We start from the raw sequence: 23,201 nt of genomic DNA on the forward strand, positions 1-23,201 counted from the left end.
ATAGTACCTCGGGTTAAGAACTTTGCTTCAGGATAAGAACAGAAATTGCGTGGTGGCGGCAGCAGGAGGCCCTATTAGCTAAAGTGGTGCTTCTGGTTAAGAACAGTTTCAGGTTAAGAATGGGCCTCCAGAACAAATTAAATTCTTAACCCGAGGTACCACTGTACAGCGGTTTCTCATACGTTTTGGTACCAGTGTTCATTCCCAATAGGTCCTTCCAGCGTCTAGTTATGATAGTTCTAGCTGCCGAGAGTGACTTACGAGTTCCTTGTACTGTACATGTGTTGTTGTCCTGGAAGATATTTAATCGGGCAAGTTCTGGAGTGGCTTCTATTGTCTGTTTTGTTATTTTGGAAATTTCCTGCAGCACCAATATCCAGAAGGATTGGATTTGGGGCCATTCCCACATGTGGAGGTACGTTATGTGCCTATTGCGTTTCAATCTCTCCAGCATTTAGATGAAGTTTCTGGATGTATCTGTGCCAGCTTCCATGGTGTTAGGTATCATCTATACCGTATTTTTTGCTCACTCACTTTTCCCCTCCTAAAAAGTAAGGGGAAATGTGTGTCTTATGGAGCGAATGCAGGCTGCACAGCTATCCCAAAAGCCAGAACAGCAAGAGGGATTGCTGCTTTCACTGCGCAGCGATCCCTCATGCTGTTCTGGCTTCTGAGATTCAGAATATTTTTTTTCTTGTTTTCCTCCTCCAAAAACTAGGTGCGTCTTGTGGTCTGGTGCGTCTTATAGAATGAAAAATACGGTATGCAAGTTTTAGGGTGAGTTCTTTTGGCCGAGATGGATTTGAATGGTGATTTAGACCCTAGTCTCTAGAGCACTGGGTATGGTTTAAACCATGTCCTATGTCTGCTCCCATTGGTTTTTAATTGTGGCCTGTAGTGTATTGGAGTAGTATTTTCTTAACAGCAGTTATTCTTAACATTTAATTAGGTTTTACACAGATGACATGTGCAAAGTATCTAATGGTTCTTTTTTTCAACTTGGTCTGTTTTGAGTGAATGGTACACAATATTGCTACTGCTCATATTCATGTTAGTGGTCGTTCCATCTTGTTTAACTGGCACTTATTTTACCCAGACCTCTCTGTGCTTGTGTTGGTAGCTGCTGCTTAACTGGTTTTCTTTTCAGCTGGTGTAACTTCATCGGAAGAAAGGCCAGCCTTTTACATGAGGTAGTGACATCCACTTTGCATATTTGTCAGGCAAGCGGGACAACCCATTCCAGGTTCTCCTCCATTCCCTGCAGAAAATGGACCTTCATGGTAGGTCCAGTGTAACATTCTGTATTTCTCAAGATCTCGGTAAAAGAATACCAAGAGATTTATTGGTTCGTGACAAGACAGCTGTGGTAGCCCCAAATTCCGATTGTGCCAATTTTGGGTTATGTCAAATTGTGGCAGTTTGAAACTGTGGAATACAGTGCTCTGAGACAGTCAAACTTCTCGTGTTAAAATTGCCAGTAGATTCATATGGCTGACTGCTGGAAGAATCACAGAGTTTCATTAAAGAAATGGTTCCCAACGATGCTGATTTGGGAAAACTATGGCACTGTTTACACATGGCATGAACCAAGATGGGCTGTCAACTTCGTTCCTTGCAAGGCTGCTCATTCCAGGAACATGGAATGACCGCATTTTTTATTTGATGTTTTAAACTTTAGAACATCCAGTTTTTTAAAGATGGCAGACTAGATATTTTTCTCACTTTAGAATTCAACATTCAAACTGGCAAAAAGTTAACAGGAAAGGAACCCAATTGTCTGCAATAACTGTTTGCATTTTCCGAAGGACTGTTGATAACAAATTTAGAAACACTAATTGAGAAAACAGAAAATAAAATCACTCATGTCACAGGGCAACTATATAACTGCAATGCCACACTCAAAAGAACCCAATAAATCTAGGGTGGTATGTAAGTTTTACTCAGCCATGTTCATTAATTTCAGTGAGTCTATTCTAAGTTAGGTCCATTAATTTCAATCTGCCTACTTGAGTAAACCTTTTTTGAATACCAGCCGTATTATTTTAGAAGTTGGTGGTTAACTTCTTTTTCATTATCACCTTGATACAAAAAAACAAGAGTAAATGAGCACGTTTGGTTTTTTAAAGGCTTTTATTATGCAAATACAATCTAAAAAAAATGGGCATAGATTTCAATATCAATTTAAATGTGGACTTAGGTCACGGTATCATTTTCCTTCTTTGAAACTCAACAGGAGACAGTTCTTTCTTTCAAAGCTTTTGTTGTGGTATGCTGCCTGTTTCCATCACGTTCTTGTTCCTTGGCAGAATATTACAATAAAACAAAAATAAAATCCAAAGCAAACCAGACATCCTTCTGGACAAAGCTCAATGCATATGGTTATACTGAGCTCTGTGCCTCTAAACTGTACGACGTCCATATGCCTCACTTAATGCAGGTAATATAGGCAGCTCTACGCACAACGTTTTGCTTTAAAGGCTAATCATGTCTTTAAGCACTATTTAAACACTTGCTGGGTGGTGACTACTATTTCAAAAAGCTATGCATATATGCCTTAATTGGTTGGAAATTAACACACCTCCAACTAGGAAATTCTGGAATGAATTGGTTTTTCACTCCTAACAGTTCAAGTGTTGTCATTATTGCTGAAGAGTAAACCTGGTTTGTCCTGAAAGTGGCTGAACTTTGCATGCCACAGTTCATGATCAGTGCAGAAGCAACAGAACACACTGCTGCAGTTGGCTCAGTGGATTAAAAAATGATCTGCCCCAAACCCAATTCCTGCAGAATATATGTAAAAGACGTGTCCTTCCCTGACCCTATTCACAACTTATCTACAAGACAGCGTTGGCAGCAGGAACTGCAGTTCGTCATTATTTACATTCCTTCCTCTTCCATTTGTTTCTTTGCCTTCGTTTGCACTTCAGCGCGGCCAGTTTTCTAGGGGGTCTCTTCGCCTTTTTTTCAGCAAAATTCTCCCCAATGTGGTCCGAGCAGAACAACTGTCCAGTTAAGTTAGAATCGAGCACTGTCTCGTCTTGATGGTTCTTGCAAAAAGAGTTTGGGCAGAAGTGGCAGAAGGAGACAGAAGGCTTTCCACAAACATCACAGTGGTGCCAAGGGCACTCCCATTTTCCTGCCAGCAGAAAAAGGATACAGAGTCAATTCAGAAATAGCTGCATTAAGGGAACATTCTTGTTTCAAATAATCTCGGCAGTGCCAATTACAGTGGTACCTCGGGTTACGAACTTAATTCATACCGGAGGTCCGCTCTTAACCTGATGTGCGCTTTTGCTAATGGGGCCTCCCGCTGGCATGTGATTTCCATTCTCATCCTGGGGCCAAGTTTTCAACCCAAGGTACTACTTCAGGGTTAGCGTAGTTTGCAACCCAAAGTGTGTGTAACCAGAGGTACCACTGCAGATTAAAAAGTTGTGGAACCAAGTTCTGAGTTTGTAAGGCAGTCGCTAAAGAACCCTCCCTCCCTCTCATTCATATACGTGTGTTTCACCAAAGCATGGGCTGATAAGATCTACTCAGACTTCCTAAAAGGTAATGGCAAAAGATGGTTGGGCTATGATTTCTAGGAATTCACTTGATCCTGGACACACCATTTCAGTGCCATGGTGGAACACTCCCTTGTGTGTGTGTGGGGGGGGTAGGTATGCCAGGGGCCAAAGGTCCATTTTCTCCCTCTCTTTCTGCCATCCCTTTTCTGTTTTTAATCTCCCTTACCACACGGGTGGCACTGTGGGTTAAACCACAGAGCCTAGGACTTGCTGATCAGAAGGTTGGCGGTTCAAATCCCTGCAACGGGGTGAGCTCCCGTTGCTCAGTCCCTGCTCCTGCCAACCTAGCAGTTCGAAAACACATCAAAGTGCAAGTAGATAAATAGGTACCACTCTGGCGGGAAGGTAAACTGCATTTCCGTGCGCTGCTCTGGTTCGCCAGAAGCGGCTTAGTCATGCTGGCCACATGACCCAGAAGCTGCACGCCGGCTCCCTCGGCCAATAAAGCAAGATGAGCGCCGCAACCCCAGAGTCTGCCATGACTGGACCTAATGGTCAGGGGTCCCTTTACCTTTAACCACCCGCATGAAATTAGGGTCACCTATGCAAGCCATGTATGAGCAGGGCATGAGTCTGGATTCCCATGCCCCCCCCTCATCTTCCTGCGAGAAGGACTTCAGCACCACCCTCTTCCCCTTGAAGTCAGCTTGTTTGCATCACCCAGATCAGAGTTCATGGCTGGCTCACAAACTGGCCAGCTTCCATACAAGCAACTCCAAACGACGTATTAGGAAGGTGTCTTGTTCAAACCAACCAGAGTTTGTGATAAAGTCCAGACTAGGGTGGGTAGTGGTTGAAGAAGCCAGTTTTAAAAGAAAGTGAAAGTAAAGGCTGCTTAAGCTTTCCCCTTGTCCTTTTCAAAAGGAAGACAAGGGGGAGCAGGCCATAAAGTCACGCCTTCACTTTTACTTACCAAAAGGGCGTTTCACCAAATCAAGGCACGAGAGATGATAAGCCTTGGTACAAGATTTTCGGTCGCATAATACAAGTTGGCCTCCATCACCACAACGGAAGCAGTAATCCTCAGATTTTTTCCTTGCTTCGTTCTTTGTTTTGCGTCTCCTTGCTCTTCTTTTGGTTTTCTTTCCTTTCTCCTCCGAAGCATTAGAGGACGAATTCTTTAAAAGAAGAAGAAGCAAACAGTGCATTGCAGAGTGGTAAGATCACTTGCCAACTACTTGATAGACCTGACGGAGCCCAATTTGAGAAGAGCGTTTACCATGGCCCGTTTCCATTCTATACCCACGGCCTTCTTGCAGGGGATTTACTTTAAGACCCCCATTACTCAGCGTCTATGTCCATGCACAATGAATGAAGTAGAGGACTTCATACACTTCTTTTTCTACTGCCCTATTTATGAGCTAATAAGAACTAAGCTCCTCCTCTTGATCCCGCCCACCATCACATCTAAGGAAGACTGTTTGAAATCGCTTCTTGTGGACGCAAATCCCCAAATTTCACGTGGGGTGGCAATCTTTATAGTGCAGGCTTTGAAACTCAGGGCTACACTGACTGGGTAGTGTGTCCCAGACCTGGACCTGTTTTAATTCTTTGTATTACCTTTTTAACCTAATGTGCCGAGCCTATTTTGGGGCGATTATATGTTTTATATACATCTGCATTTTATATTCCCGGCGCTGGCAACTAAATTTTTACATTATTGTTTTAGGGTAATTTAAATGTCACAATGCCAGTAATATCGTTTTGAATTTTGTTAGGGTGCTTCTCTCTAGCATTTTTGTCTTATCCTGCTATGGCTGTATGCTAATGCAATAAAGGTTTGATGATGATGATGCATTGCAGAGTTACAGCTTCCCAAGAGAAATTGCAGAAATCAATACTCACAAGCCTTGAACACCTGCCTGCAAAGATCTGGAGCAAAAAGGAAACCCCAGAAGGAGTAGGTTGCGGGACTCAAACCACAGCCGCTTGAGCACTGGACCGCTCTAGCAGTTCAGCCGCTTTTCTCAAATATTTTATATTTCTGAGCAGCGTTTGACAAACTAGATGAGGAAGAAGTGACTTGGCAGAAGTTTATAAAATAATGCATGGAGGAAGTGGCCACAGTGAAGTTTTTCTCTTGTCTCTTGTAACACTTGAACTCACGGACCTCTGGCAAAGCTAAATATTGGAAGACTGGAATGTGCTCTCGTGGGAACCAGTGATGGCCACCAACTTGGATGGCCTTAAAAGAGGGTTAGACAAATTCAAAGTGAAATTTTGACAAATTTTCAAAGTGAAAGCTGGACCATAAAGAAGGCAGATCACCGAAGAATTGATGCTTTTGAATTGTGGTGCTGGAGGAGACTCTTGAGAGTCCCATGGACTGCAAGAAGATCAAACGCATCCATTTTTAAGGAAATCAGCCCTGAGTGCTCACAGGAAGGACAGATCGTGAAGCTGAGACTCCAATACTTTGGCCACCTCGTGAGAAGAGAAGACTCCCTGGAAAAGACCCTGATGTTGGGAAAGATGGAGGGCACAAGGAGAAGGGGACGACAGAGGACGAGATGGTTGGATAGTGTTCTCGAAGCTATCAGCATGAGTTTGACTAAACTGCGGGAGGCAGTGGAAGACAGAAGTGCCTGGCATGCTCTGGTCCATGGGGTCACGAAGAGTCGGACATGACTAAACGCCAAAACAACAAGACAAATTCATGGAGGAAAGGGCTACCAGCCATGATGCTTCTGTTCCAGATCCACGTTGGAGGTAGCATGCTTTTGAATGGCAGCTGTTGGGCATCTCAGGTGGGCAGGGGGCTCCTGTCCAGCTTCTAGGTTTTCCAATAAGCATTTAGGTGGGCTACTGGTCCAGTCCAGCAGGCTCATGTTATTTTCTTGAACTGGAGGCTAAATATCGATAGGGTTCTGCCACTGAGGTGGGCAAATGTGGCAATGTGATCAGCGCAGGGCATTCTGAAGTTTGCGGAAAATGTGGCAGCTTGCCTTTGGACGCGGGTAGGCTGCAATGAATTTACAAGACCAGACCTTCAAGGTAACTGCTAAATCGGATGACATATAAAGCGCTCAGGCAGCGATGGGGACTCTCAGGCCCAGGGGCCCAAATGCAGGCCACTCTGTGCTGAGCTTCATGCTCTCTGCAGCCCAGTCCCCCCTGAGCCCTGCTCTGCGACCTCCTTAAGCGTCTTTGCCCAGACAGGCTACGTTCTTGAACTGTGATAGTACATTTTGCTTGCCTGCCCCCTTTTAATAATAATAATAATAATAATAATAATAATAATAATAATAATAATATTTATACCCCGCCCATCTGGCTGGGTCTCCCCAGCCACCCTGGGCGGCTTCCAACAAAGTATTAAAATACAGTGGTCTGTTAAACATTAAAAGCTTCCCTAAACAGGGCTGCCTTCAGATGTCTTCTAAAAGTCTGGCAGTTGTTCTTCTCTTTGACATCTGGTGGGAGGGCGTTCCACAGGGTGGGCGCCACTACCAAGAAGGCCCTGTGCCTGGTTCCCTGTAACCTGGCTTCTTGCAGCGAGGAAACCGCCAGAAGGCCCTCGGTGCTGGACCTCAGTGTCCGGGCAGAACGATGGGGATGGAGACGCTCCTTTTGCCCTGCCCACCACTGGCATGTGACAGGGTGTCCCTGAGGGGGGCTGAAAATTTCGCACCTTCTCTAAGCAGCCTGGACTTAGAAAATGCTGGTTTCCATACTAGCCCTCCCAAGGATTGGTAGGGATCAGCCAGCCCAAATTAGCATCTAAGCACCACCAGGTAAGGTCACAGAAAGCAGAAACGTACTACCAGGGAAAAGACACAAAAAGCACCCGGTGAACAACTGCCACCTATCATAAGCTCACTCTTGAGTTTTGGGAATTCTCTGCGCTTTGGGACTTATGGAAGGAGAGCAGAGTGAATAAAAATCAATGATTTTTTTTTCTTTTTTAAAATTGGAGTTAAATCGAATTTTTAAAATGCTTTAAAAAGTATTTCCAAAGATAAGTCTTCTATTTAAGTTACATTATAGTCCAGAGGCTATTCATCAGGAAATAAGGATTTGTTTTAAGTTTTTCATGTGTGCTAAAACTCAGTCTTAAGTTTTTTTGGTTTTTGTTTAAAAAAAACCAAACCCACAAAAAAAGTTTAACCACATCAGTTAACAAACATGGATACATATGGTACAATGTTATTGCTTTAGTTAAATAAATTGTTTAAATTGCTATGAAGGAAATGATTATTTTTCTCCTTCCACTAAAGTACCGCAAAAAGTTGTCCAAATATAAAGTTAACTTATTAAACCTCCCAATAATTTCATAATTATCTGTCTATGTATTTCTAATAGTATAACCAAATCAGCAATTTTTGATATAACTGTAAAAACTACTATGAAAATTTATTCTTCCAAAAATGAAACCTTCCTCTGGTTGTTAATATTAAGATTATTCCAGCAAGAATAAACCAGGTCTTACTGACTAGTGATTTAAATCAAATCCACCCTGAGGGAGTCATGCAGGCTGCAGCTTCCAGAAGAAGCATTTGGGCAGAGTCCCTTCGACGGTGTAGGGCTATTTTTGCCCAAACTATCTGCTTTCTTGTACATACCGATTGACTGCTCTAAATGTCGCCTGTATGTAATGTCACCAGATGTAAATTCTGTCTGAAAAGGTCCAAGACTTGCCAATTCCAGATGCTTTGATTGACACATTATAATTTGACCTCCCTGACCCACAGTAAACTGTCCTAATTTGGTGGCGTATCTTCGGTTCCCCATTTTCGTGGGTGGGACTTCTTGCTGTTTCACGCCAAGTATAAACCTTTAACAGACAGAACAGCCTCTGTCTTGTGTTTCTTTTTGCCTTTAGAGAGGTCAAATCTTTGTTGCGACAAATAAACGATAAAAGGCTTAACAGCCTGCTTTGCTTTGGGTTTTGCCTGGTTGTTCTATTTTCACTGGCCGAGGAACCTAGCTTCTTAAGAAGAACTCGGGTAGGGAGTTGTCAGGGAACTGCCATCAGTGCAGGAGGGAGAGAGCAAAAGCCAGATGGATTATAGAGAGCCTCCAGGGATCATGGAAAGTAGCTCCTCTTCAACGGAAGAGAATAAACGCGGCTCCAGTGGAGAGGAGGTGCAGGAGTCAGAAGTGGTGAGGCAGCCCCAGGACTCCTTGCCTGGGAGAAGCGGGGAGGGAAGGTGTCCTCCGCTGCCCACGCCCTCCTTGCGCAGAAAGCATTCGCGCAGAGAGGGGAGGCACAGACTGGGCGTCAAGGAGCTGCTTTGCTGGAGAAAGTCTAAGAACTGCCCACTCACGGATTCTGCCAGCGATTGAGTCAGCCACGGGAGAGCGGCGCTCCGGACTGATAAAGTTTATTTTGGCAGCCAAGCCAAGTCTTCACAGCCAAGTAGGGAGGTATTTGCCTGCTTGCTCCCGAGCAACCCCTTGGAAACATAACAGGAGTGTTGGCCCTAACTGAGCACCAATTTCCACATATCATATGTCACCCTGAGAACTTGGGGTGGGTGAAATAGAAACTAAGTGAAAACATGAATGCACTGTATTCTTTATTCACTCTGCATGTTGTAAACTGCCCCGTGATCTTTGTATGAAGGGCAGCGTATATATTTAATAACAACAACAACAACAACAAAAGAATAATAAATAATAATACATACCTTTGGTCTGTCTCCAAGAAAGCCGCTACAGTTTGGAGCACCGCATTTACACACCGTTTTTTCATTGCCCAGACAGTCAAGATTGTAATTAAAAGTCAATTCTGTCCCTGAGTAAGAAAAAACAAAATAGATTTTTGACTGCACCTTTACACCTTTTCCGCTGGGAACCCCCCTCCCATGGCAATATAGGAGCAACTACAGTATAAGAGACAGAAAGGGGAATTGAAGATAAACCAACAAAAGCAAGAACAACCATGCGATGGTTATTAGGATTTTAACATTGTATTTCAACCTATTCCTTTCTTCTCTGGCCTGTTTCTCCTGTTCGTGTCCCAGTGCCATATCGTATTGATGTTTACATTTTCAAGTTTCACATCCTTACATTTTAGGAAAGTTGTGAACATAACAGCTAAAAAGATCTCAATTTTTTATTTCGGTTTCTGGGAAACACTGACTGATTTCAAAGGAAATATTTTGTATACTGTAAAAGTTCTATTCAGAGAAAGAGGGGAGATTCAAAAGGCATGCAAGTGATTTACGTCGGTTCCAAAGCAAAGCTTGATCTGCTGTGGGAAGCAGGATCCCCTGTGCACTTCTGGTGACCGAGGCAGGTCCACCACACATGCGGAACTGGTCCCGGCACTGGAGTAAATTAAGAAGCCTGTGAACACTACAGAGGACACTTTTTACACAAGGCTCTGAGCTGCGGAAAACGATTCTGCCGTCCTAACGTTCGTATGTACCTGCCGGGATACTACACACAGCAAAGAGTCCTACACGCGTGTCGCCATGTACAGTCCATTTCAGAGTCTCACAATTTGGTTGGCAGCTGTGGTTCATAAACCGGGAATAATTTCCTTTGGGTCCGGCGTCAATTATGCGGTCCTAAAAGTCGGGAATAGAACCAGACGGGATTTGGTTTAACGGCAAAGCAAGCGTTGCTCCGGCAGAGCTAATCATACATGTCGAGTTGAACTTGTAGCTCTTCACGCCAACACAGTGCTAAAATAGGCAGGCAAACTCCCAACATATCCCTAGTTGTAACTGTACTACATTTACCGAACCTTCCCAGGTTATAAAAAGAGACAGGAACAGCACCACTGGAAGTATCTTTCAAAAGAAGTCTTGATTTGTGTAACTTTCACGTAACTAAAATCGGCATAGCTTTACTCAATATTAGATTCTTAGAAGATAAATGTAAGAACGGTATACTAATAGGTTTTGAATCATGTAAGCTACAACGTTCAAAATGATACAGAGCAGGAGATGAAAATGCAGTCAACCTATTGCTCTGCTTGGGGATGGAGGGTCTGAGAATTGGCAGGAAGAATTATAATGATGGCGTGTGTTAGTTCACATGTATTAAAGGAAACACTAGAATATTGGGGATATTAGATCTACTCTGTAGACATTTAAAGTCTCCTTTGCGAGGTGGCTTAGATCCTGCATTGCTGTAGTCCATGGGTAGGCAAACTAAGGCCCAGGGGCTGGATCTGGCCCAATCACCTTCTCAATACGGCCCGCGGACGGTCCAGGAATCAGTGTGTTTTTACATGAGTAGAATGTGTGCTTTTATTTAAAATGCATCTCTGGGTTATTTGTGGGGCATAGGAATTCGTTCACCCCCCCTCAATATAGTCTGGCCCTCCACAAGGTCTGAGGGACAGTGGACCAGCCCCCTGCTGAAAGTCTAAGAGGCAGGCACCCCTACAAAAAAAACTTGACACCCTCAGGTAAGCTGCTACTTCAGCGGTGCTCTGGACAAGGGAGCCTGAAGCAACTGGCTGCAATAGACACACTCATATCATTTGGGCTAGGAGTCACAGAACAGCAGGTTCTGCTCAGGTGAGGACCAAAGAGAAGTATTAGTAGTATTAGTACAGTGGTACCTCGGGTTACTGACTCCGCTAACCTGGAAGTAGTACCTCAGGTTAAGAACTTGACCTCAGGATGAGAACAGAAATCGTGCGGCAGCGGGAGGCCCCATTAGCTAAAGTGATACGTCAGGTTAAGAACAGTTTCAGGTTAAGAACGGACGAATTAAGTTCGTAACCAGAGGCACCACTGTAGTATACTGCCTTACATCCATAGATATCAGGGCAGTTAAGAACATAAAATTCCACAGGAGTTCCCCGAACTTCAGAGCATGGGAAAACACCCAAAATACATATGATTTGGAATTGATATTTGGCTTTTTAAAAATTGTATTATAATTTGGAATGTTTTAATGTGGTTTTATTGGAGTGTTAAAATGGAAATTCAGAATTATTTTTTTAAAAAAGATAAAATTGCAATACTAAAAAAACCCACAAAATTCATAAGAAAAATATGGAGGGGAAAAAACCCAGAGAATAGCTTGTGCACAAGAGCAGCACCAATTCCACAACAAACTCCTGTTTTAGAAGCACCCTGAGGCAGCTTTTGACAAATGTCCTTGCTGCCACTGATCACAATGGTTTACGGTAGTTGTGTTTTTTCTTTTATCTAGGTCAACCATGAGATTCAAATCAAGACATTTTAAAATACTATACCTTATCAATAGTAAGCATATAAAAGTGGGTGATATCGTTTTCCTGAGCAAACTTGATTCTTGCCATGCATTCCTCTTCATCAATTAACTCACCAACGTACTCATTCACAAACTCACCCTGAGGAATAGATAATTTTATTTATTAACAGCATGCCACCCAACAATATACAATAACGTATCAAAATAAGAATCGTACAAAACCAAAATGTAAAATACAGCATAAAACTTAACAGAAAAGAACAAAATCATGTATGGTCTTTTTGAAGCAGGGAGATTAAAAAATAAATAAATCTAATGAGTCTTATCCATACCTCGTCTATTCCATCTCCCCATCTCCCTTTTTATCCCCCATTCTCTTTCCTTACCCCATCATTGCTCCCATATATTTCGTTTTATTGATTTGTAAAATAAAAATACAAGATACAAACACAATACATAAGAAAAAAACAAGAGCAAACCAAACCAATTAACTCCCCTGTCCCAAACACATTGAAAACCAGTCAAAGGCCTGGTTGAAGAGGAATGTTTTCACCTGGCTCCTAAAGGTGTTTAATGGCACCAGATGAACCTCCCTGGGGAGAACATTCCATAAACAGGGAGTTACCACAGAAAAAGCCCATTTTGAGGCCTATGGCAACCACTGATGTTCTTTGATAATCCTTTCTAGACCTCGTATCCCCTAGATGTTCCGTATCACAACTCCCGTCAACCTGTGGATGATGGAGTCCAAGATAATTGAGGGGCACTAGTTTGGGAAGGTGGCCCTAGAGGAAGCAAAATAGAGAACCCAATGCTACGTGTACAGGGAAGAATTCTTCTTGTTCCAAAGCGAAGCATCACAAGATGCTCCCATGAATGGACCCAACTCATTTAACGCATACCTTTTTAATGTCTCTCTTTGCAACCAAGCCCCATCCTTTGCCATCAGTCTTGATGATCTTCGTTTCAGGATACTGGCGCTTGGTAAAACACTGGTTTTGGCAGCGCTCTCCGGCCGGACAGACTTGTGGGTGGCATTCATACATTAGCATCCGATTTAGACACTCTGAATCTAAACCACAGGGGTTCTCATCAGAGGGTTTGCAATTGCATTTGGGAATCTCAGAAATGTCAGCAGTGTAAATCTGAACTTTTCCAAAAGGCTTATTTACCTGAATAACATATTAAAAAACAACAACAATGAAGCAGTTATTGGCTATTATTTCACAAAAAGGCAATCTATATTCCAACTCGTTTAATCTCTAAAATTAACACCCCCCCAACTAATCTTGGAAGCGGCAGTCAATTCCATTTCAGGCAATCATCAATCAACATGGCGCTCTGAAATATGACTTTGCCTGATTTTTGATGTGACAGGACTAAAGTCTTTAAATTTCAAACTTGGCATGAGTGTTCCTGAGGTGGGAGAAGCACTTTTTAGTGGTGTTGGGGTGCTGGCTACCAGTTCAAATTAACCCCTGGGTCTGAATATGTGACTTTGCCTGATTCAAACGGTGCCAGCCCAGATGCCTCTAAAGATATCATAGCCCCCTTTGGGCGGTACACTGCCAAATCTGGCATAATGAACCCAACCTGCACCAATTTGGCTAGCTCTGATGATACCGTATCCCAGTTTGGCTTGATAGTTCCAACACACACCAATTCAGATGCCACTGAAAATATTGTCCCTTGGCTCAGCACAAGGATCCTTGAGGGAGAACCAGCAGTCTTTATGTTTGGATACTAGGTGCCATTTTGAATCAAGATGGCGGACTGAAACATGACTTTGGCGTGACTTCGCTTTAAGTGTCCAAACTGTGCTGATTTGTATGCCGCTGAAGGTTTTTCCAGCCAGTTTGACGTGACTTTGTCAAATTTGGTGTGACAGTTACAACCAGAACCAGCATGGATGCTTTTGAAGTTAATGTCACCCAACTCAGGACAATGGTTCCTGAGGGACAGGCCGCAATCTTTGCCTACATATGGATGCCACATAGCATGTTGAATCAAGATGGACCAAATAAACCATAATTAAGCAATAGCATCCCTCAGACACAAACTGATTCAGGGCAAGGTGAGGCCCTACCTCAGGTGTGGGACAGATTAGAGCCCTCAGTTGGGTGTGTGAACAACCCTAAAACTCACAGATTAACTAGTCATATAAAAATCACATCTATTTCCCCCCCCCAGATTCCCAGGCAGTGCGGTAATAATTTTTAAATTTCACTATCCTAGACATATCTACTACCGACAACATCACTTTATTCTTTTCCTTTTTAAATAGCTAGAGAGAAACCATTCCTCAAGAACAATATTGTTTTGGGTAAGGGTTTGGTTTGTTCCACTTCCGTTCAAATGTGGATTTTAATTACCAACAGGTTTATATATTTTTCTCGAATATTCCAATGAGATTAAAACCCTCGATTTATCTATGAACTTGTTGTCTTCCCAAACTAGACAGGTAAGGGAACTGAAGAACTGCCTTTTATTTCTCCAGCCTTATGACTGATGCGAGGCTCTTCAAAGTGCCATATTCAGGTCAACTGTGAAGAACAAGGGCTTGAAAAATGTTCCCCAGGGGAACATCCATTGGTCCCAGTTCAAAAGGTCTTGGGACATAGCAATGGGCTGCATGTTAGGATCCTGTTCTAAAGAACAGGTGAACTAAGCTTCCAGGGTGGATCAAATGAACAGCACCTGCCCTCATGTACCTTACCTTGATGTGTTTGTAAGGGGGAGGTTTGCGCTCATTTTCCTGCGTTTCTTTGGCTTCCCGTTGGAACTTTATCTCTCGGAAGCGGGCTTCAGCTTCTTGCAAAGCTTTAAAAATAAACTATTTGCATGAATTGTAGGAACAAATATTATATCCACATGAACATACCCTACCCTCTAACGTATAATGCGCAGGCAGATTGTGAACATGCCCACTCACAGGATTTGAGGGAAGTGCTTGGATATTTGTACCTCAATTGTTTGATCCAGCAGCACTTCATTCATATTATCTTTGGGGTTGACATCAATGTTAAATGCCAGGTTTCAAATTAAAGAAACTCAAGACTATGAGGACTAAAAACATACAACGTAATAGTAAAATCTAATACTTGAAATGAGTAAACAGAACATACAAATGAACCACAGGGAGAGACTTCTCCATACAGTGACCGTAAACACATCATTTAACTGCTTGAAAGACAAGCTATTAGTCTGGCAGCAGGGACCTGCACCTTCAGACAATTTCTGGCATCCTTAGTGTTTACAGTGCTTTCAATTGTTCAAATTGCATTACATGCATTATCTCAGTAACCCTTGCAAGCTTGTAAAGCAGGTCAGTAATCACTATACAGTGGTGCCTCGCAAGACGAAATTAATTCGTTCCGCAAGTTTTTTCTTCTTGCGAGTTTTTTGTCTTGCGAAGCACAGTTTCCCATAGGGATGCATTGAAAATCAATTAATGCGTTCCTATGGAGACCGCCTTCAGAAGAGTTCCCGCAGGGCTGCCTAGGCTGCGGATAGCAGCCTGCTGCCCGGCGCGAGGGGCACTCTGAAGCAGAGCGCCCCTCGCGCGGGGCAGACACCTGCAGCTTGGGGAGCCCTGCAGGAGTTCCCCGCAGGGCTCTCCAAGCTGCGGATAGCAGCCTGCTGCCCCGCACGAGGGGCGCTCTTAAGCAGAGCGCCCCTCGCGCGGGGCATTCGCAGCTTGGGGAGCCCTGCAGGTCTTCCCCCCAGGGCTCTCCAAGCTGCGGATAGGGGTAGCAGGCTGCTATCCGCAGCTTGGAGAGCCCTGCGGGGAAGTCCTGCAGGGCTCCCCAAGCTGCGAATGTCTGCCCCGCACGAGGGGCACTCTGCTTAAGAGCGCCCCTCGTGCGGGGCAGCAGGCTGCTATGCACAGCTTGGAGAGCCCTGTGGGGAAGTCCTGCAGGGCTCCCCAAGCTGCGAATGTCTGCCCGGCGTGAGGGGCGCTCTGAAGCAGAGCGCCCCTCGCGCGGGGCAGCAGGCTGCTAACTGCAGCCTAGGCAGCCCTGTGGGAACTCTTCTGAAGGCTGGCGGGGGTGAAGGGCTTTTCTTCCCACCGCCAGCCTTCAGAACAGCCTTCTGAAGGCTGGCGGTGGGGAGGAAAGCCCTTCTCCCCCCGCCAGCCTTCAGAAGAGGTCCGGGGACAGAGGCGAAGGCGCGCTGCGCTTCCCCGCTGTCCCCGGAGATTTCCCTATGGGCTTTCTTCTTGCGAAGCAAGCCCACAGGGAAATTCGTCTGGCGAAGCACCTCGAAAAACGGAAAACTCTTTCGTCTTGCGTGTTTTCCGTCTTGCGAGGCATTCGTCTTGCGAGGTACCACTGTATTACAGATACAGAGGCTTGAAAATAGAGTGGCTGGACTAAGGTCACCTAGCCACTGTGTGACACTAAAGACCCAGAGGTCTCTGGGGAATATAGTGTTTCAAAGCATCTTCCGATCACCTCTGCTCATTCTTGTTTCTCCACTGCTGGATCTGCGCTCTAAAGGCTTCAGGTGGCTATCCCTGAAGCCTGGAGAGCGAGAGGGGTCGGTGCGCACCAACCCCTCTCGCTCTCCAGGCTTCAGCGAAAGCAACACGTAGCCTCCGGAGCGCGGAGGGAGCGCTCCCTCTGCGCTTTGGAGGCTTCACGTTGCTTTTGCTGAAGCCAAAGGAGCCTGCATTGGCTCCATAGGACACACAAACATTTCCCCTTCATTTTTGGAGGGGGAAAAGTGCGTCCTATAGAGAGAAAAATACGGTAACAAGCTTCTTCAAATGCAATGCAAGCAGAAACAAAGAGAGTTGAAAGATGACTAATGCCGCCTCAATCCATTTATAGGATTGCGGTTTGTGGCTGAAGTGCAATGGTGTTTTATTTTAAAAATGGTACTATCACATTGTATTACAGTCCTCTTCAGGAGGGCCAGCTTGGCTTTGCAATCACGGTGCATGACCCTGGCACAGAAATTTGTGGGTACTTGGGCACCCAGGTCCCCAGGGAGCTGGAACCTATGGTACAGTAGAACCTCGGTTCCCGAACACCTCTGTTGTCATACGTTTCGGTTCTCGAACGCCGAAAAGCCAGGAAGTAAATGCTTCCGTTTTTGAACGTTTTTCGGAACCCAAACATGTGACACGGCTTCCGCTGAGTGCAAGAAGCTCTTGCAACCAATGAGAAGCTGCGCCTCGGTTTTCAAACATTTTGGAACCTGAACGGGCTTCTGGAATGGATTTCGTTCGAGAACCAAGGTAGGATTGTACTCTGTTTTTAGCTAAATGATTAAATAGCCATACCATTTTTGAAGACTTTTCCAATTCCTTTAATTCCCTGGTACCGACTTCCCCTGTCTCCTTCCATATAGGGAAACACGCGAGCCTGATGCGTCCAGTAATAGTCTTTAGAGCCAAAGAAAAACACAGGAAACTCTCCAATCTCATGCTTCATTTTCTGGATATTTGGAGGGACGTTTTTTGGATGGCAGACTTCTGCAGGCCACCACCTGCCCCAAAAGAAGAAGGGAGAATTTGAGAACCTTGTTCTCTCTGAAGAAAACCAATAAAAGGTTGTTGAATCTCAGCCCTATTATGAATGAGCTCGTACAGGAATCCCCCCTGCCTTAAGCTGCTCAGGGAAAGGGTGGGATACAAGCATGCATTAATAAAAATAAAGGCCACTTCAAATAGTCATTCTATTTTTAGAAGTCCAAACCTGTAGTTTCCCAGTTTGACCCAAATAATATCCTGAAAATGGATTTTCTTTCCTGCTTTGCAGTCGTTGCAGTACCAGCTTCCATCCGGCATTTCAATGTTTAAACAATCTGGGTGAAATGCTGCAGGGCAAGATTCACAACATAAAAGGCTTCCCCCTGCAAGAAAAGAAATCCACATTTAAATAGCAATGTACTTGCTGAATGGTCGGCAGCACAAGTCACCTAACGGGAGGAGAAAGGGAGCCTGGGACAACACGCAGTGATCTGCCTGAACGCCTGGCCTCCCAGATGCCTCCGAATGGTGAACGTGATCCTTCAGGGGTAATGCAACTTTGTTTGGAACAGGTTGCACTTCTAATCCGGGGGTGGGGGGATGGAGCACCTTTTCTAGCCTGGGGGGGGCACATCTCTTCATGGGGAACCTTCCAAGGGCCACACGGCAGTGGCAGGCAGGCAAGAGCTACCAATAAAACTGGTCAGTCACAGCAATGGTTCTATTTCTTACGAATGCATTTTTGTCTGTGGAAAGAGGCAGGTTCCACAAACCTTTATGTATTTGTCACCAATATATGTTTTTAATGTTTGATCGCTTTATTATTATTATTATTATTATTATTACTCTGTTGGGAGCCACCCAGAGTGGCTGGGGAAACTCAGCCAGATGGGTGGGGTATTAATAATAATAAAATGATGATGATGATGATAATTACAATCCTCAAACCTTGTTGCTTGCATTTTTAACCATGCGTTTATTATGGTCAACCAACCAATTACAGGACGCGAAGGATTTTTGTACAAATTCACAACCTCGGTGAAAGAAATTACGTAAAAATGATAAGCTAAAACTAACGATTATAAGACACCTGAGAGAGCCTTATATCTCAATGTAGCTTAGATGTGGCTCTAAGACCGTCACCCATACAGATATAAACCAGGCCATACACCCTGGTGCACATGACAATGGGCAGGTGTTTTCTTAACTGTCCAGTACTGAGGAGGGACTCGATAGAATCTATGGCAAAGACTGAGGACAAAACCACCTTCTAAGAGGATATATTATGCCCTTTCTATTTTTTAAAAATAATATTTATTACTTTTAAAGATTACAGAAAAGAGAAAAGAGACAAAAGAGAAAGAACAAAAAAAGAAACAATACAATACAATATATAGCAATACAAAACACAACCTAAACACATTAAACTAAACTAAACAAAACCCTAACCCTAAACAAAACAATAACCATTTAAAAACATACATCACACCTTTTCCATACTCTATTTTTCGTTCCCTTGTTTCCTTGACTTCCTTTCACCTCCCTTTTTGTATTCCACTTCTATTAATTGTTTCAGCAAATCCTTTCAATCTTTCTCTATTTTCTGTCATATTATAAATATCTTAACATATTTTTTATCATTAAAACCAAGTACTTATATATCCTTAACTCCTTATAACATTTCTGCTAAGGCCATAAAATTTCTTTCCACCATTTTTCTATCATTCATTAATTTTACAGTATTTCTATATATAAACTTTAAATTCTCTAATCTTCATCCACCATCTCCTCTCCCTGGTTTCGGATTCTGCCAGTCCTTTCCGTCAATTCCATATAGTCCATCAACCTGGAGATCTTATGTCCGAGGCTCTTAACTCTTTTCCAGGTCCCTTCTGCAGGTCTTCTTCATATTCTTTAATGCCAAAGAGCAGATCTCGAGAAAACTCCAACCTAACAATACTTTTATTCCTTCCGGACAAGTCAGCCAAATTTCCATAGTTGAAGCTGAGGTCTACAAGATGTTTCATGACATATTTCAAAATTCCTCCAAATCCCAAGGCTCCCAAAACTCCAATCTCCTCCAAACCCAAGCCCATGTCCCAAAAGTCAGTTAATCCCTGCATAGGAGGATCTTTCCAACTTTCCTTCTTCCGTCCAAGCCGGGATCCAATCTTCAAAATCTGGCTTTTTCTAGATTCAATCATAGAAGGCCTCAACTTGTAATCCTCAATTTGCTTCTGTATGGCTGAGGATCCCACTTGTATTACTTTAGGCTCAACAACCACAGCTTTCTCTTTCTCCTCCGCAATCTGTCCAACCAAAGTAGATTCTTGTGCCAAGTCCTGAATTATTTCTGTATTGATGCTCACTTTTTGACTCCAATTAGTCATTTTTTGGTCCAAATTGTCAATTTTGAAAGACATGTCATCTGTCTTCTTATGAAGCTGTTCCAGCGAGTAGCTTATCTTACATAATACCGTCACAATGGCTTCTCCTATCAACATTTTGAATGGTCCAAGGTCAATCTCTAGTTCTCACAATTACTTATCTTGCAGCTGGTACACTCCTGTGACAGTTTCAAAGACTCCCTCTAGAGGGAAACAGTCTCCACTTGTATCAATCCTTTCGAGCACAATTCAAGCCATAAAAATAGTTTCAATTTCCAGTTACTTTTCCTCCTTTTTAAACGCAGAAGAGGACAATGGAAATAGTATCTTTCTCTTATATAACTAGTTGTCACAAATGTTCTGTTCGCAGTCAATGAACTCTCCCAAAACTTCACTTTTTCTGGCAGCCCTTTTCCAGGTTCGGAGCAGTGATAATTTGATTTTTCACTCCCTCCTGCAGGCTCTCGCTAAGTCCAAAATCCCCCCCCCTGCTTCCAAGGGGTTTTTTGTAATTTTAACCGATGAAAATTTAATCCTTTGCCAAAAGCTTTCAAAGACTTTAGCTTATAACGTCTTTGCTTCAATCTATTTACAAAAGGGGAAGGCGGACTTCCTGTTTAAGACCTTCCCCGTTTCGGTGCCAAATTAAAGTATTTGAAGATCCAATTTTGCATTCTACTCATGGGTAGTTGTTTAAAGTCCAATTGTCCACAAGAAAAAGTCAGCGCTCTCCGGCAACAGCAATGCGGCTTCACTCCGCGAAAAAAGCAGTCGATTCGAAGCACCGCGCCACTCACCCCACGTCGCTCCGGATCCCCAAAACAGGGTTTCCCCGCGAGTAGGGGAGGCGCAAAGGTGCCAGCCGAATCCCAAGTTCACAAGCTTCTCCCGCTTGTGATTTCAGTGGGTCTCCGCCTTCGCCGTGGCGGTCAGACCCTGGTTTTCGCGGAGCTAGTTCCTCCCGATCGGAGGAGCTCCGCCATTGCCGGAGGCGCCAACCCGGAAGTCTATATTATGCCCTTTCTAACCTCAATAAAACTATAATAAAAGGACATGTGTCTGCAGGCCTTACTGCAAGTGCTCCACACACTGATACATTTAGACATGGAATTGTAGAGTTGGAAGGGACCCCAAGTTTCACCTAGTGCAGGCACGTCCAACTCCCAAGAGACTGTGATCTACTCTCAGTATAAAAAAACTGGCAGTGATCTACACATTGTCATTGGAGGGAGGAGGAGCATGTGTGGGGTGGGTGGATTGGCTAGAGTTGTAGAACTCAGAGTTGCTGAGCTTTTTCGGGGTAGGATTGCTCAGAGTTCTTCAGCTTTTATTTGTTAACTTTTGGTAAGCTTTATTTAATCCCACGATCGATAAGGGTCCCGCCATCTACCAGGATCTACCGGTAGATCGCGATCTACTGGTTGGACGAGCCGGACCTAGGGCGACCAACCCCCTGCAATGCAGGAACATGCAAATTCCTGGGTTCTAAATGCGGTCTCCCCGCACGCACCCTCACAACACACACATTTTGGAATAGAAAAAGGATGTTGTTTAAACAGAATAAGCGAACTTTAAGGAAAGAAAACTTACTGCAGTAATAGTTTCAATATAATAATCTTTTCAAAACAGTGAAATTTAAATGCCCGTTACTTTTATAAGAAAAAAAATAAAGACACTCCTTTACTTACCTTTCGAGCATACAAAGCACCAGCTTACATTGACATGCGCGTGATGGCTCTTCCCTTTAGTGGCAATGAAGTGGTTGGTGCAAACTATGCTGCTGGAAGTGATCACTGAGCACCCTGCAGCGACGCAACCGTCTCCAGCGTGATAAGCCACAGGGCAGCGGACGCAACGCACCATTTTGCCTGGTGGAAACAAAAATAAAATATAAATAAATAAAAAATACTTGTGCATCACCCTTTAAGAAGATTGACTGAAAACGTTCGGGAATCAATGGGAAATTTCATTGCCAATGGCCACGGTTCGCATGGGAAATCTTACGATGCAGCCCGCTGCACTCGGACAGCACTCAGTCTTAATTTGCACTGATCTGCACCAAATGAGCAAAAGCAAGAACCTCCTTTGACTTCCCTGCTCCCAAGTCTACCCCAACTAAAAGATGACCAGCCTTCAGGCTAGTAAGGCTGCTCTGGCACAGTAATTTCAATGCCCCACCCTAAGACAACCGTATCAGCAAGCAAGCACTAAGGTCTGGGCTTTAGGGTACTGTAGCTGAAGTAGGATCCGGGTGCAGAGTTATTCCTCAACGTCAGCAAACTGATGCAAAACGTTACGTGATGCATATCAGGGTGAAGGTTGAATGAATGTTGTACGTTGTCTAGCGTTTCGTTTGCATCAACTCTCAGTGCTAATCTTGCAAATTTCTCTGTTAACAGAATTAATGCAAAATGTAGGAGACTTGCCCTACAAATTCAACAAGTTTAAGGAACTGGGCAATTTCTGCTCTAAAAGGTCTTATTCTGCATAAAGCAGTAAAGTGAAACAGCTATCTATATTGAGCATAACTATAAGAAATAAGAGTTTAAAATCCAAGTCTTATTGGTTTTAATGAAGGAGTCATTCACGTGCTGGAATTAATATGACAACTTCTGCATGTTTGCAAAACTAACACAGCTCCTAACCTTCCACCTCTGTTGAATACTTAATGTTTTATGGCCTCCCTTCGGAGACTTATCCTTGCCTCATTCCACGCTGACCATTAAAAGGCAAGGATAGCTTGGTTTTGTACTGCTTTGCAAAGTAGAAACTGAGCTCATCTCAACTATTTACCACTCCCCACCGTGCTCCGACAGAACTTCCGTGACGTTTTAAGACCACACATGCAAACTATCATCAAGTATGTTCAGATGACATTCTGCATAAGGAAGTTGAAAATTATTTTTCAAAAACCAGAAGCATTTTTACTTGGTATTATAGGTCAGGACATTAATAGGCAAGATGTTAAATTGTTTTTATATGCAACAACTGTGGCAAGAGTATTGTTAGCCCAGATATGGAAGCAAGAAGATATTCTGACGAAAGAAGAATGGCAGACGAAATTAATGGACTATGCAGAATTGGACAAAATGACAGAAAGGATTCGAGACCTGCGGGACCAGAGATTTACAGAAGATTGGAAGAAGTATATGAATTATTTGAAGAGCAACTGTAATCAACAAATTACACTAGTCGGACTACAAGAAGTTTTGTAAGGAGAAATATACAAAGTGTTACAAAGTAGAAAAAGATAGAGATATTGGTTATGAGTTTGAAATGTAATAGGGAAGATAAGAAATGCATACTGAGAGATTAGATTGGAAAATTTTCAGACAGGATTGATGGAAGTCAAAAATTTGAATAAGATGTAAAAGTATGTTTAATTACTGTTGAAAATGATATGTTAAAAAAAAACTAATAAAAAATATATATATGAAAATTATTTTCGCTTTTCCTTCAGCCTTTTTACAACCATCTTCTCCCCCATTTTATGCCCATCATCCTCACAGTGTCCTGTCCATGAATAAACTGTTCACAGCAATCAGTTATGGAACAGAAAAGTCCCATCAGGACTCCAGCCCCAACCTGCACGACGAGACCATGCAAATAATGCTCTTTAAATAATATCCA

General features: G+C 43.4%; 1 protein-coding gene across 1 annotated transcript in view; it reads right to left on the reverse strand.

The window, feature by feature from the left end:
* Nucleotides 1-2,111: 2,111 nt before the first annotated feature.
* NSD2 (nuclear receptor binding SET domain protein 2) overlaps nt 2,112-23,201 on the reverse strand; it is a 59,108-nt gene continuing 38,018 nt past the window's right edge. Inside the window, exons 14-23 of the mRNA XM_053387738.1 lie at nt 21,260-21,439; nt 17,411-17,567; nt 16,996-17,201; nt 14,425-14,528; nt 12,611-12,880; nt 11,731-11,847; nt 9,943-10,084; nt 9,200-9,306; nt 4,483-4,687; nt 2,112-3,136 (exon numbers count right to left, since the gene is read on the reverse strand). Coding sequence (XP_053243713.1) covers nt 2,874-3,136; nt 4,483-4,687; nt 9,200-9,306; nt 9,943-10,084; nt 11,731-11,847; nt 12,611-12,880; nt 14,425-14,528; nt 16,996-17,201; nt 17,411-17,567; nt 21,260-21,439 — 1,751 coding nt within the window. The 3' untranslated portion in view covers nt 2,112-2,873. The remainder of the gene's footprint in view (nt 3,137-4,482; nt 4,688-9,199; nt 9,307-9,942; nt 10,085-11,730; nt 11,848-12,610; nt 12,881-14,424; nt 14,529-16,995; nt 17,202-17,410; nt 17,568-21,259; nt 21,440-23,201) is intronic.

The sequence above is a fragment of the Podarcis raffonei genome, chromosome 5, assembly GCF_027172205.1.
Source record: "Podarcis raffonei isolate rPodRaf1 chromosome 5, rPodRaf1.pri, whole genome shotgun sequence".
In the NCBI taxonomy this organism is placed as follows: domain Eukaryota; kingdom Metazoa; phylum Chordata; class Lepidosauria; order Squamata; family Lacertidae; genus Podarcis; species Podarcis raffonei.